The 16,297-nt window shown below is 51.1% G+C and overlaps 1 protein-coding gene across 1 annotated transcript in view; it reads right to left on the bottom strand.

Annotated features, from left to right (window-relative positions):
- LOC128275454 (amyloid-beta-like protein) overlaps positions 1-16,297 on the bottom strand; it is a 67,681-nt gene that overhangs the window by 28,849 nt on the left and 22,535 nt on the right. The window contains exons 3-4 of the mRNA XM_053013954.1: positions 6,139-6,277; positions 3,123-3,344 (exon numbers count right to left, since the gene is read on the bottom strand). Coding sequence (XP_052869914.1) covers positions 3,123-3,344; positions 6,139-6,277 — 361 coding nt within the window. The remainder of the gene's footprint in view (positions 1-3,122; positions 3,345-6,138; positions 6,278-16,297) is intronic.

Here is a 16,297-nt window from a genome sequence, read left to right as displayed (position 1 = left end):
TGCACGAAGCAACGTCACGTTTATTCTAATAATTATAATTCTAATATTCTAATATTATCCGACCGTCGAGGTTTCGCACGTAGACCCTCGAACGGTCGCGAGCAGAACACACACTCTGCCGATCGGTATCGGCGTCGATCGTGGGTGAGTCCCGAGTCACCCACGCAGGGCACTCGGCACTCACCCGGGCCTTATCACAGACGGTATCCGGTCACCGCGTGTCCGCAATGACACTTACGCTGACGGCTGACCGTTACCGCCGTTACCACCGCGACTGACACGCGTTGTCAGTCGCGGTGGGCCCCCGCAGCAGATTTAGCACACGCTTGTGCTAAACCATAAACCATAAAATGTTCCTAGAGTGAAATTGACATCAACTCCTGTTTTAACACATTTTGAAATGTAAAATGAATTGCAAAAAACCCCTAACTAAACGAAGCCGCTCTAGTGAGTTTCCCTACCGTATCCGGTTGATGGCAAACTCTTGTGAGCGAGTCACCGGTGAAATACCCAAACAACGCTCCGTGCTGCACGTTGTTCCACGGTACTTTTTGGTTCACCCTTGTACGGTTTCGTACGCACCACAAATCAACGGTCGCTTGCCATCACCCCGGGTTGCTCGCTGGAAAGCATAAAATGTAGTTAACGGTCCGTGACATGTAGCGCTTCTTTGCAACGTTGGTGACTCGGGGCACGGCACTGGACATCCTCTGCCCAGCTCCGTCGCAAGCTGACAGTTTCACGCGCGGTTGTCAGCTGGCCACTACTGCACGCTGCGGGTATCCTCCGCTTGTTAGTTGTGCAGCAGAAATGCCGTCAGAAATGCCGCATCGATTGCATTCGCTCCAGGCCACAGGTCCGATTGCTGAGTTGGCGTTCTTCTGCGCTGCCGTGGTGCCGTGCCGAAGGTCGGAACCACCGAAGGACACTGACTGACTGGGGTCGCCGCCGCCAGCGAAACCTCGTCTGCGGTCAGTAACGTCAGAGTCAGCCGAAATCGTCCAGCTCGGCCTGGGAACAGCAAAGGGTGACCCCAACCGGCCCCTGATTCCGTGTGACAGTGTGCTGTGACGAGGACCGATGTGTGTGAGTAGATTAAACAACCGTCATCAATTTCAGAGCGCTCAGGGCGCTATCACTTCCGGCGAAATTTAATCTGCTACCGGTAGTGGGGGGGCGTGTGGGTGACGTGACCGGTCCCGTCCCCGACTTCCTTCCTGGTGCGAAATCTTGCACACTTTTCGGTTCCGAGGCCGAGTTTTTGGGCGACAAGATCGCCCCATTAGACTGAAGGCGGCGTCTGGTTCCGCAAAGTGTGCGATTAACATTACTTAAACTCGTTTGCACCCACCCACCCACCTTCGAATCGTTGCCCTACCGAATGACCTTTCGCTTGCGGAAGGGGAAGAGGCTCGGTGGCGTCCGTGTTGTCTCCGGAACTACGGCACCGCACAAACAACCGCCGACGAGGGACGCCACGGAGAAACAGCTTTTCCAGAGATTTATTTGCATAATAATAACATTTAAATCGCACCCCGGAACACACCAACCCCCGCTCCTGGGACCGCACCTCCGTCCCACCACCCTTGATAGACAAGACACCCCGAACTTGTCGCCTTTTGGCGGATGGAAAAGCGTGCGAGGAGTGTAATGCCACAATCATGATGCTGACGCTGACGCTGATGATGGTGGTAGTGGATGGCGACAAGCACTCACACATACATACACACACACACACCGTGACAAGCGGGCCACCAGGGGGCGCTGGCTAACGATCGCTTATATGCAAAAGCGCCGCTTGCGCTCGCTCGAGTGGAAGGATCGTGAAGTAGTCCACACCGTGTGCTGGCTGGCTGGCTGGCGCGCTGAGCTGGTGGCCCGGAGAGACCGAGGCATTTTAAATGATGTCGCTGCCACCCGGGCTGGCAACAACAATATTATGCAAATTTGATGCACTCTGCGCGGCACAGAAAAAAATCCAGGGAGGCACTTTTCAAGAGACAATCCGCGGCGCGGGTGCGGGTCCAAAGTTTTTCCAGCCCGCAGCGCAACCGCTGGCGGAAAGGACCCCAAAAGTGTGTGTGTAAGAGAGAAACGGGACCACGACGAAACAGGACTCATGGAGTGGCCCCCGAAATTGGTTTGCGTTCCTTGTTTGCTACCAAACAATCCGTCTTGTGGCTCTGTGGGTTGAGTTTTGGAGTTTTTCGTTGTCGTTCCGAGACGAGAGGCCGGGCGCTCCTTGTTTGTCTTTATTTTTCATACCCCACGACCGCGGGGACGGGGGGACGGGATGGGCCATTGTGCTCGTGGCGGAGTAGCGATTTTTCATTCCGCAACAGAAAAAAGGACCTTCCGCAAAAAGCCATCACCGTTGGGGCCTGGGAGTTGTGACTCCGGGGTGAAGCCACTTTCACGGCTCGGGTCGGTGTATGTGTTTTCGGAGCCCTTTCCAAAATTGCTTCCTTCCCCGATGGTGGCCCGGGTCGGCGGGAACAACTTTTCGACCCGAGTGCGCGCGATTCGTGGCACCCGACCGATCGAGGCTAAAAGGACGCGACATCGCGCGCCAGGACGCGGCGAGACGATGATCCATATCAGGCGAATCTGTTCCGGATGTTTTCTGGCACCTTCTCGCTACCCCACCTCGCTACCCCCCACACACACATATACGCGTGTCGGCGGCTGTCCTGCGGCAATAATTTCATCATGCGTTCACCAGGAACCGTCGGCGAACCGGAAAAGGACATCTTTCGCGATAGCGCCGCCACCGAACTCGGCCGGATGGCATAGAGGCGCAATTTGTTAGGATTTGCGTTATCGCGCGGAACAATGCGTCAGGATGCGATGTGCGATGTTCGGGATGAAATGTGCGAGTGCCTTCTGGTTTTTTTTTATCTTCGCTGTCCGTTTTCCGGTTTTTATGGTTTTCCTCACACACCACACACGCCGGTTCGGCCCGGCGGTGCCCGAAATGTGGAATGTGCGTGTGGACAATCATTCGTTGAAAGGCGGAGCGCCGAGCGCGATGATGAAAAGGACCCACCCATCGGCGCTGTGCCACCCGTTCCCCCCCGCGTCGGACCCGTTTCAATGTGTGTGACGATCCCGGTGGTACGTACCTTTGAAGTGCTTCGGACAGCAGACGAACTCGACGCCGGAGAAGAGCGAGATGCCGCAGGGCAGGAGCATGGCGAAGCTGCGCATCTGCATGTTGCGATCCTGGCAGGCGGCCGCCCCCGTCTGGTTCCACCTGATGAACGGCCAGCAGCGGGACGCGTTGTGGATGTGATCGAACAGGCAGCCTTCCGGGACGAGCAGCGCATCCGACTGGAACGGTCCCTCTGAAACGGGCAAAGGAAGGCGACGAACAGTGAGCGAGGGGTGTCCGGAAGGGTAAGATTAAAAGTGGCACCACCGTCGACCGACCGACCGACCGACCGACCAAACTCTTGGCCACACGGGTTCCTGTCGAACGTGTGTGTGTGTCTGTGTGTGAAGCTGCGTCATTTGGTTCATGAATATTTTTGAAATACATTTTTAATTGCATATTAAATTCATGGGACCCGTTTTTTAACGTTAAGCCTCTCAACACACGTTCCGAGGCGCTCTGAATATGTCTACCTGCCAAGAAGGTGATGGCTGGTTTGCGTGGAACCACGTACAATGTTGCGGGGGGACGAAAGTTCCAACACGGAAATTGTGGGCTTTGTGTGAGCCACTGAATGTTAGGTCGGCCGAAAAGTATTCCATTCCATTTCGAAGTCGATTTTGATTGCCACCATTTTTAGCAATTTTATTATCATCATCAAATTGATTGCAACACCATATTATTGTTGCGTTTTTATTGTGTCATTTATTTTGTCGTTCTATCAACGTAAAACATTTTCATTTAATCTGGTCAAGATGACGCTTGCGGCCGATTAATTACGCTATTACTCTCGTTATAAACAAGTCGTTTCGACAGCCTTTTCATTTGTAGATCAATAAAATTCAATCAGTTATCGTCGAAAATCATGAGCAACTCAACCGATTTGTGTTCGATCGAACGTCGAAAAAGTCGCCACTTTCGGGTTGCCCTAACATTTCTATCCGACACACTGCATTCTCACCCAGTGGCCATGCATTCAACGTGCAGCTGAAGCTGCCGTTGTCATATCGGTGCAAAGCGGATTGTCGCTAAGCCTCGGCCCGGCACCGTTAGGTCACCGTGTGAGCCGATTGTAGACTCGTTGACCCGGCGCCGGGCCTTGCACATGCAGCCACCTCAAATCGCGGCTATCCATTACCAAGTCGACCAGGCCAGTCAGTTTCCCGAACCGTACAGTGATTAGCCACCGTGGCGAATGCCAAAAAACAGGAGAAAACATAAAACGACGCACAAAAATCAATCGTTCGCCGTTCGTTATCGCCTTCGACGAACGGACGCCGGTCGATGGTGTGAATCGGTGGCCCCCGGCCGACAGATGGTGCGTCGTATGTCGAAATCCAACGCTAGTGCCGCGCATAGGACACGCGTACGGAAAGCCTCGGCAACGGACGAACGGTCGAGCCTTCTACCTTTTTTTCGTCAGCCATCGTCAACGACATTCGCTCTCATCAGCGCCAATCGGGCGGCTTCCGGTTTCCGGTTGACCGTCACCGTGCGCGAAAGAGGATAACTAGTTCGTTTGAGTGTTTGCAAAATTAATTTCACACGTTTAAAATCCAATTATGAGCCACGGACGCGGCGGTGCGCTCCCGGCCGGAGCAACAGTTCCCGTGGACGATCCATACAAAAACACGCGCGGGGGGTTTGTTTTTGGTCGGAAGTGTATTTAATACAAAATGTATGCGCAAGTGTGCGTTAATGACACAAACGCATAATGAGACCGTTACAGCGATGTACATTGCCCTGGTAGCGATCGGCCCCCGGGCCATGCGACGCGACTCAGATTATGATGTTTCGAGTGTGATTTTCGACGCTAATATGTTTATGCGATTATGATTTCCAATTAGCGAACAACGGCCGCCCATTACGGTTTCCCATGTTTCGCGATAAAACACCGCTCCAGAATTTTAATCCGCCCCAGGGAAATCACAAAATCATTGCCGGGATTGGGGTTGTACAAATCATTTGCTGATGGCTATGTCAATAAAACGGTTTGGACAAAAAAAATCGGCTCTAATTAAATTAGCCTCCGGATAGGGCTGCTTCTATTAAAATACCATCTCACCACATTTGATCAACAGACGGCACAAAACTGGGTTCCTGTTGCTACTGTAAGTGGCACAAATCAGCCGGGAACGATGCTCTAATGTAACCGCGGAACCGTAGTATGGAACAATGTTAAAGTGATGTAAATTTCACTCCCGATTCCCACCACATCGCATACGCGTGGGGTGGTTTCTACAATTTATTCGAAATAAAATATCCTTCTTCGCATCTGAAAAACTCGGGAAACTCGCACAGTACATTTTTCTCGGATCACTAATTTAATATTGCACGCCAGACGTCGTATCTCGTCGTGTGGTGCCCGGAAGCTTCCGATCTCGCGTTGCCTACCCAAGACACGGTCACCGTCTTCCATCCGAACACTTCGGAGCGCTGCTTGAAATCGTTGAAAGCAAAAGAATTAATGTCCCAACGATAGCGCGTTTGGTCGCGCGAGGGGTAACACGATATTTACAGTCCTTGCGTGATGCTTTTCGGGGAAAAGAAAGCGTAAAAGGCCACGGATCTTCGCAAAGAGCGCCAGCAAGGACACTCTCGGGGCGGCGTTGAAAGCGTCTTCGCAGGAGGGTGGCCGAGAGCAAATCAAAGTTTTTGGAAACGATAAGAACGAGCCACCGGAGAGCGACCGACCCCCGTCCGTTTTGCCGCGTGCTGGGTCGCGTTTTTCACGATCAGAGGGCAAGATAAATTGAATTTAATTTTAAATGTGTTTCTCTTTTACCGGTCACCAGAGGAAGGCCAGTCGTCACAAAGGCGGGTCGGTCGGGTGTGTTGGGCCCAAAATGCACTCCCATTTGAAGAGGTAGCGAACAGCGGAGCCTCATCGCATCAGGATAAGGGTCGGTCGGGATTGGACTAATGCCGGGGGTCGCGTTTATCTGCATAAATCGCCGGCTGTTGCTGTTGATTGCGCAGGTACTTACCGAGACAGCGGAACGGTTTAATCCATCGCTGGGCGCCTTTGCACTTGGCTGCGTTCAGTGCACCGAGCCGGCACCAGCCGCCGATCTTCTGGTAGTGCGATGATTCCACGATGTTCGTAATGTCCCGTCCCGGGTAGACCTTGAAGGAAAAACACCAGAAGCAAGTGGGAGGCAAAATCAACAAACGGACGATAAGAATGAGCTCAATTAAGTTGCACCCTTTTGCAACCCGACCGGCAGTCCGGGTTGTGCGAAGGCGCTGGAGTTGATTAATTAATTCTATATTGTGCATAGCAGCCCCGGCGGGGCAGTCCTTCGAGCGGGTTCCTCCGAGATACCATCGGTAGCCCGCCGGCAGACGTTTCAATCAGGGCTGCAAACGGTAAGGAGCAGCCCGGCCGTTGGACAAAAATAATGTTTGGAGAGTAATTTACTCTTAATTGATCTGTTTTGTTTCGAGTTGCTGCCTGGGGTTCGAGTCGAGCAGCGAAGCATCCTTGACGCCCACGATCCAGTTTCGAACAATTAAAAAACACTTTCGAACCACACACACGCACTGGGAAACAACTTTTTTACTATAACCCCATTCGAACAATGGCAATCGGTGCTACTTCCGGTGTCTATTGTGGTTCGCTCCGTGCCCTGGGCCCACCTGGTGGGCGCGTGATAACGGGCGTCGTGTAACGTCGTTGCGATTATAAAATTTCACGCCACTTTTCACTTTAATTCAAATTGAATCAGCCGCTTGACGGCTTGGCGCCGTGAACCGCCGTTTCACCATTGCTACGCGAGGCTGTACCGGGCGCGATAAAGTCGAGGCGAGATTTTGGAGTTTCCACTTCGAAATGGTGTTTTACTTGCTGTCTCTCGTCAAGATAATGGTCCCTTCAGGGATGGAGCACGCGGTGAAATATGGTTAAACTGTGGCCGGCAACCGTTGGCCGACGCTAAGCGGCTTTAACTTGCCATAGAACAGTGGACCAGTTAACTTGCCAGTTAATGTTAATATGGTAGTTCATTTAGCCGTGAGGTAACGTTTAGAGATTGCGATGGGTTTTTGGAACACAGCCTTTGCTGATTGCAAGTTAGAAGAACATAAAATTTCTGTGAAATCCTACACATTTATAATTAAAAATGACGTGAAACCGATAAAGGGTGGTTCACGCTTAGTTGGGGGCCAATTTGTTTTGGTTTTGTGAAAAGGATTTGCTGTCTCATGTGTTTAAGCCTATAACTTTTTCAAAAATTGCTTAAAAACATTTACCAAAACTTCTGGAACTTTCTTATGTTTTGAAAATAATATGTTCAAATCATCAAAAAATCAAATAACTCCTTAACTATTAGTTTTCTTGTAAGCTCTAAAGGGTTCATAGAAGAAACCTACGCAAAGTCGAGCGCTCGATGCCGAAGCGGTGGTCGTCGTTTATCTACACGAACCATCTGGTGCGAAAGCTCACGATAAAGGAGTCAAGGAGTCCCATTAAGACGTTCCAGTTCACACATTTGGCCAGTATCACACATCGTCAAAGAGCTGAAGACGCGAAAATACGCACGGTCGGTAATCGGCAGCTTCTTCGCGTGCAATCGCCGCGCAGTGGAAATTAAAACCGGAACCAAGCTACGCCTAGTAACGTCGGCTGGTGGTTCCGATTGTTGCCCTGCCGGCCGAGATTGGGCGCGGGATTTATGCTAATGAGCAATTATAATTAGAGAATCACAATTTGCCACTGGGCATACCCAGGTCGGTCGGTGCTTTCTTTGGCTCTTTGGCGTTCTTTCTGCGCTTCAGTGGGCCCAAACGGTCCGACCCGATTCGGTGCACACCTGCGAGACAGATATCCCGCCAGCCAGCCAGTCAGGTGTGCAGCTTCGCCGTTTGCATCTCAGTCTCAAAGATGGAATCCAAGACGGAAGCGCCGCCCTAACGCCCTGATGGATCGGATCCCGGTCTACAGCACGCGTTTTTGTCTTTTTTTTCATTACTTTGACTGCATCGGAATGGGCTGAGTCCTCGCGGATGCCGAGAAGACCTTCCCGGAAACGGGGAAACGTGCTAATGAGGTTTAGCGTAAACGTAATGCTTTTACGGGTGGAATCCGGCCCCGTCTGCGCCCTGAGGGCTCAGCGTACAGTTGGCTTACATTCAGGCACTAAAAGTTTACTGTAGAGCTGTAATTAAGGTGTGTGTTTGTGTGTCGCTAGGTTCGCTTAAAGTGACTTTAAATTCCGAGGCACGGCTGCCAAGTCTGAGCGGCGAGCATAATTTAATGCAACGGAGAAGGGTTGCACGCAGATTCGTCGGGTGGTGGCAATTACAGTTAATGGGTGACGGTTTGCCACTACTACAACATCCAGAAGAGTTTCAAGCCCTTTCAGTAAAACAACGAAACTCCACCAGGTAATGGCGAATACTTGCCAGTACCATAACACTATAATAGAGCAAATAATTGGATATACTGTTAGGAGACCATCCTTCCTCTCCGAAAAGGAGACCCGTGTTCCCCGCTGCTTCTTGCAATCGTAAAAATATCAAAGTCATTTGATTTGTTCGTTAGTCTGACAGCTACACATTTCTCGCGAAAGTTCGTCGATAAATTAACATTGGTTCGCGGTGCCTTGTGCCACCCGGTTGTGGCAAATGATTCGCGCGTTAGCAAACACCACGAGCGAATTTTCTCTATCATTGGTCGGCATCGCTCTGCGGGTGTTATGTTGCCGCCACCACTCCCATTGGCGCCCGTCCGACTTCCGGTACGTTCGACGAGCAGAGTTCAACGGGAACGACACACACACACAAACACACTGAAAGGCGTTTGATTATGTATGAACCGCGCTCTCTCTCCGGTGCGCAGCACTTACGTGTCGGTCGGTCCCGGAACGGTGTACATAAATAAACATCCGCTTCCTTAATCAACGATTGTTCGGCGCTAGGCGGGCTCGATCTGCTCGACGACGCCCCTGCCCCTCGACTGTCGACACACTGTCGATGATGTCGATTCACCGCGAGGTGGCGCGGTTCCGCCACCGAACCGAAGAAGCCGGAATATGACAAATTTCCGGCCGATACGCTGCCAACGGCACCCCCGTAATAGTCATTCAAAGCCTTGATGAATATGTTGCGAAACATGTTGCGGGGCGCCATCGGAAGACTCATAATCATGCCCACCGCGCCAGAACGTGGCAGAGCGAGCGAGGGCGAGAAAAACTAATCTTGCTGGTGAATAATTTCCTGTGCAAGCATGTTGCATAATCTATGCTCAACGATTGGCATCCGAAGAAGGCAAAAGGCAACGGAAAAGAAAAAAAAACCGACACACGGTGGCACAGTGCTTTGTTAGCCGACCGTCCCCGACATCGACAGGTGATTGAACTTGGTGTGTGTGATGCTGCTGTTGGTGTTGGTGGCGCATTTGGGTAAGAACCCCACCCTGATTGCAATGAAGTCCTTCTTCCAGTATGCGCTGCCGGTGTTTCTCTGTTCTTATCGATGTCTTATTTTTTCGTCTCTGCTGTTGCACAAAGTTGTAGATAGACAGTGCACGTCATTTTCGACGCCCAACGGCAATCCCGTTACTTGTGGGCTGTGTCGGATTGCCCCAGCAGACAGCCAAGAAGATAATAATGGTCTCAGGAAACGATCCAATCTTCCTGATGCAAGGATTGGTTTGTTGCTGTCACTGCGATAATGTCTAAGTAATTGCAAATGGAGCATTCTGAATTTGTCAAGCAACTGCTAACGCTCGTTGAGATAAAGATTTACTCTGTCCGGGTGCATGTGCACCACAAACGTGACTTTCTGTGTCATGATAGCATAAACTCAACACTGTACAGGAAGTTTATGGTCGTTTTAAACAATGCCCAGATTTACAGATGCAAAAGCAGCTGCTCGTTCATCAAGCGAATTGCAGAAGGCAGCTCAATACCAAAAATAGCCTCTTACAATCTGTTAGTAACATGTTCGCCGTAAGTCAATGGATTCTACAATGGGTTCATGCATAAACAATCGAAAACCTACAACAACAAAAGCTGTTTTCTTAGGCGAAGGTATGCAAACACGTGCAGCTCTTCCAGTCGCCTCTAATTGGTATCAGAAAGGAATGTTCAAAAAACGAGACGTCGGAGGCCAGCACACACCTGCCCTGCCTGTGGCTCCCTGCGCCCTGACCAATATCCGGTCGATACTGCCCCAAACCAACCAACACCAAATTGTAGCACTGCAAAGCTGCACACAATATGTAGCCATTTAATACATATCGAACGGAACTCTCCGGAGGAAAGCCCCGGTTGTTGATACAAAGCGGACACAGGACGGTCGACGATAGCAAAATGAAATTGTGCCCGCTCCCTGGACGGGCCTGGGCTGGGTCAAAGATGGTATCACGTGTCGAGTGTTCGGGGTAATCGAGGCCACTTTAGGATGCTGCTCCATCGTTTAGCTTCTCGGCGAGACCACGGCGAGTTTGAGGCTCGGGCTTGGTTCGGGGACGACCCGGGGCGGCTATCGTCTTGCAATTTTTAAGCCCCGTAAGCCGCCGGAAGAGAGCTCAATCGTGCCGCCTCCCCGGTGGCTAGCTAAATTTGGTCCAATCAGGGGTTCAGGACGGGATTCCAGAAACGAACCGATGCGGTCCATTCCAGGGTCCTCCCGAGAGGCAGAGAGAGTGTCAATTTCCATCGGGCAGCAGTGCGCAGACCATGAAAGCCTTTAAAGCCATAAATCCGATGCGAATCTGATTAATTTATTGTTTTATGATAAACAGCGCACCAAAACACATACGAACACTCCGCTGCCGATCACCGTTACCGCCGGCCCCATGCCTGGCACTGATCCAGTGGGTTTTTGGGGCAGCGCCATTGGAGTTATTATTTCCCGTTCGGAAAGCCCGGCTGGAAAACATTCTGCGTGTGAGTTTCCGTGGGGCCCCAGAGGGAGCCACTGGGCCACGAAGGCTTACACACGAACCATTAGTGTGCGTCCGATGCGGAACAGTTTACGGTCGGTGAGCCTTTGATCCAGCCCCCTGCCAGGTTGGTGTGCGATCCAGAGCCTGAGGCACTTCAGCCTGACCCATACACACAGACACACAAACAGCGAGCTTCTATTTTTGGATCATTCGGTTCTTGGGGCACACATAAATATAAATAAATAAAGGGGCGCACCGTCGGTACACACACGAGGCGCACCAGGTTTATGGTTTTATGTAATGTGCTGCAGTATTTTGCGGCAAATTTACGCAAAAATAATACCCTCCAAAAAGCGCGCACACACACACACAGATACTTTTCAGTAATCGGGCCATGCAGTTTGGTGTAATTTCGCCACCGAACTGGTTATTCCGCGCGAGGCCAGCAGCGATGGGCAATTATGTGTGGAGTGCCGTTTATTCCAAAATAGCCCACACTTTGGCGTGGCGTCGGAGTCGAAAGCAAATTTGTTGAAAGTATTTTCAGCCCCACCCCCTCCTCCCCCGCGACACAGTAGTTGGGTCAGTGACGCAATGGCAATTGATATTTGCGCGTGCGAGGAGATTAATATGTTTGCATATTTGTATGGAATGCATTTAAAAGTGATAAACGGTTCGATGCCTTGTGCCTCGTTGCGCAACACCCGCGCTGAAATCAAGCCAAATTACTGGGCGTCAGGATCATTTGATGTTTGGTGGGAAAAACTGAAGAAACTATAGCGCTTCGTTTGAACAACGCGTTTTGGCCGACGGTTTGCGAAATGCAAACCATTTTTCGCGATATGCTCTTTATTGTTCATTTCCAAAACCATTGGAATCGGTGAGGATGCTCAATTTAAATAACTATCAATAAAATTGTTAGCCGAATAGGGGGTGCTACATTATGAAAATATCGGCAAAAGTCCGATTTCGAAACCAGAACTATGAACGAAGGCAACTAATTGAGAGTTCCTGAATCGCGCCGGCAATTTGACTAAAATTTTGCATCTCTTTTCCACAGTTAAAAAAAACGATAAAAGTGGTTCCCGAAAGCCCTATCCCGATTTCAATCGTTTCCACTTCCCACAGGTGATTCGAGTCCGGAGAGGTATAAATTTCAGAAACGGAAGGTAGTATAAATTATGCCAAACACGGGCCAGCCAGACGGGGACCTGCGCCAGACTCTGGGCATCATTCTGCTCGGAATCGGAAAATCTATGGCCAAACACCGGAACGAGCTGGGCAATATAGGGCCAATGGTTACGCGTTCCGTCAGCCGGAACGCGTAATATCGCAAATCCGGCCCGGGATGGGCGGTCCCGAGTCAGCGAGAGTTTAAGTTTATTAGAATTCAACAATGATTTATTTACCCACACTTGCCACAGCGCGTGCGATCAACCGAGTCGTAGGGACCTCCGGGACGAGTCCGGGACCACCGGTGAACGGTGCGCGGTTGTGGCCGGCCGTGTCGAGCGTAGATTATGCGCGTTTATTTTGCGGCATGATATCAAGCCCGGCGTCATGTTTTCTCGTACTGTTTATGTTTCGCACTTTGATGTTTTCCTGCCCATTTACGGCGTCGGGCGTCGATTGTAGAGGTTAGAAAATTAATATCACCGGCCCACGATGGGTCAGCAGGTTGTAACACAACTGACAACTCGACCCGCTACACCAGTGTGCCCCCGGGTAGAGAGACCGCACGGGACTTGGTCAGTAATAAATCATTAAACTGACGTCGTTGCGGTCGATCGTGAGCGTTGGGGGGTAGAGATCCGTTCGTTAACAATCGCACCTTCAGCGTTCTCAATCTAATCGCTGGAACCGATGCTTGACCGAACAACAAACCGGACCACAACTTCTTGCTACCAAGCCGACGAAGGATCCTTGCTCCCGGGCGCAGTAATCAGTTGTTGATTGCCAGATGGCTGCGAAGAGCGGCTAGCCTTCGGGTTGCTAGCCCATCAGGCTCTTCCTTTATCTGGCTCTTGCAGGACATCCGATACGGTTCACGCAACCAGAGTACCGGCACCGGAACCAGTGGATGATGGGCACAACCGGATGTCTGTTGGCTAATGTATCAATATCGCTGGTAGGCCTAGAAGCTGGCGCTCCCGTTGTGCCTCCTTCAAGTCGGTTGGACACCTTCCGTACGGCAGTGCGCAAGAGAGTATCATGAATTCATCGCAAGATTTATGTACACGAACGATAGGTACACCCGCCCAGAAGTCCACGGAAACTACGGGCGGAGTGATGTTCCGCAATGAAATTAGACAACGGCAGAGAGCTTATCGGACTGCGTAATTGAACGATGCTGATGCGAAGCTGCACCATCTTGCAGCAAACCTTGGGCAGGAAATAACAAATCTTCCGAAAGCCGGCAGACTCGGACTGCGTTTCAACGATCCGCCCGGAAAGTCGCAAATGTTGATGAGATAATGTAGAGAGCTCCGGAGTCGGTGCAATGTTTCAGCCATTACATCAGTGGCGCGGTTAATTGATTGGAGCGCGTTGCTTTCTATCGCAGAAATTGAAGCCTGCACACAAACTAATGCACAGATTTTGTATCCTTACCAAAGTCGATTTCATCGCGAAGCTTAGAAAAACCTAGACCAGCGCTTGGTGTCGCTTCGCCGACAACCAGATTCGAGTCCGTCGTCCCTAACAGCAGTTGCTCACAACGGCGACCTACGCCAAAAGCGCCTCAGAGCCCACCATAGCTCGTTTAAAACAGCTTACACGTTGTCAGCAGGGTGGCTCAAAATAGATCAGAGCCAAACGAATCGCTGCCTGTTGAGCCATTTGTTCCAATCGATCAGGATTTAGCAATCGAGCAGAGATTTTCCTGGCGCATTGATTGACGTTGCCCGAGCAGTAGGCATAGTGGGTCCATCCGAACCGGTGGGTTCGTCAAAATGGCGGGTCTAGAAACGGAAGGATTTTATCTACTTTACGTAACCTTCATTATTGTGCTCCTACATTCAGTTGCCCTTCATCTGTCAGTCACATTTAGCAAACTCAAAAAAGGAGTACATGACGGTAGGCCAACTATAGCAAGGGGACAAGTTGTTTAACGAACTCCCCGTGAACATTCCTTCCTCTTTGTTAATTCGTTGTTCAAATTTGCATTTATGTTTTTAGCCGTTACGCGACTCGATACCATCGATCGATAATCGTTCCGCCATCGGTCAGCACCGATCGGTGCATTCGAGTGCAAAGTCTGCGGTAAATATGCAGCCTCAAATTTCATTGGACCAACTTCATCGACCACTAACCATCGAGATTTCACAACCACTCCGCCAGCAGAAGCGGCTCTCGAGTTTCGCGGGACGCTCCCTCGGTTCATGCTTTCGGCAAATTTCAGCGGCCACGCCACGAGTACCGCAAACCGCAGAACTATAAAAGCACTCTCGGCGGCGCTCAACAACCGTGGCGTGGCGTGGCGTGGCGACCACGGATTAGGGGTTTCCGGCGGTGGCCGCGGCCCCGACTCCGGCCCCGTCGCGCCAGTATCGAACGACACCACCGTCGAATACTAATGAGTGCCCAAATTATTTACAAACCCGCCATCGGCACGCCATCGGTCACCGCTGGCGGGTGGGGATCGGCCTCCAGACGTTGGAGACTCCTGGAGGAGACCGAGAGAGAGCGACGCCGTTCTGCAGCCGACAACCGGTGCCGGTGGTGCTCGAAAAATGGTGGTCCGTGTTAGAACATTTCGCCCGCGCACAGCACACGGCGGCGGCGCATTCTAATCATATTCGCACCGGTGTATGCATATAATTGTATGCAAATTGGAACTATTCATCTGGCCTCGACCGGGACTGGCCGCGTGTGTTGCAGAAAACTCATTTCGAATTCATACACCGCACGGCACGGCTCGAGCTCTCGTGTCCGTGTCTGTGTGTGTGTGTCTGATGGTGGTTGTGCCCCCGCCAGTCTGATCTGACATTGATTATCGACCCAACAAAAAACATGAGAATGTCATTTACAGCTGATGAGTTGATGAAGTTTAGCGCGGCTTTCATGGATCCACTTCACTGTCGATCCACTGGACTCGTCGATGGGAGCACTGCGGCCAGCAGCTCTGCGGTCTGCTTTGGACATGCTTTCCTAGTTCGCTTTTATGCTCCCTTCTCACATCGGACACATTCCCCCAACATTGATTGTCCATTGCGCCATTGATCTTGAGTGCTCACTCTAAACCAACCGGGTCCATCAGTCAAGGATGTCTAAGGTGTCTAGCGAGTCGAATGCGAAGGTTAACAACTTGGACTTTGCTCCAAATGATTTCGTGCACTACATTCTCATCGCCGCCCCCCAATTAGAGAGCAGTGGCACCGAAATGGCAACAATTTGAAGACTCGCTGCATCCGACTCGGTCGGCCCGGCCAACCAGAACCCTTCCGGAAATGGGTTATTAAATTTTGAATCCACCGAATGAGGTATGATTGGTTGCTGTGGCCATTCGGGGGTGCGATAGATCCACGCCTGCTAATCTAATTTCACACCTCCGACACCGGAAGGGTCAGCTAGCGCCGAAGCCGAAGTGGGAGCATTAGGAAAAACCCCCGCCGAACCCGGGCATAATGCATAATTGATTGCACTCCCCCCCCCACATGACGCCCCACGGAGGCCGAGGGCCCCGTAAGTGTCACTAATTGAATTTTGATGCTCCGATGGTTTTTAATGGCCAATTTGAATGGAATCAAATAGTTTTTAATGTACATAGCCGCCTGACCCTAGACTAGAGCACACCGGAACCAAGGGTCCAGTGTTGGGCCACGTTTCTTACAAGATGTCCACTTTATGGAGTTATGACATTTCGGGTTTATTGTCGTCCACGTGTGGGTGTCGAGTAGTAAAATGATGTGAAGGATATGCTGTCACCGGCGGCCCACTGAAGCGAGAACCATGACCACGAAAAGCATATGCTTTGAAGGCTAAGGCAAAGAATGTGTGCTGATGTTGTTCCGGCAATAGAATTACTTCGCTTCGAATCAGCATTCCATTCGCACCGCAAACTAAGTTTGTCCCTGCTCTGCAGAGAGCCTCCGAAAGCCATGTGATCCAAGGAGGTCTCCGAAACCTTCTGTCATATTTTTACCTTTCAAGTACGCACCGCAGCTGGACTCAGCAGTTTTGGGCACTGTGTTTACTACAGTCGCCGCTTGAAACCCCTGGCTCTGACGTGGTGGACTTTTCGTGGCCCAACGGTG

This window comes from Anopheles cruzii, chromosome 3 (genome assembly GCF_943734635.1).
Source record: "Anopheles cruzii chromosome 3, idAnoCruzAS_RS32_06, whole genome shotgun sequence".
Classification (NCBI taxonomy): Eukaryota; Metazoa; Arthropoda; class Insecta; order Diptera; family Culicidae; genus Anopheles; species Anopheles cruzii.
Note: the sequence above shows the minus strand (reverse complement) of the source record. Positions and strands in the feature narration are given on the sequence as shown.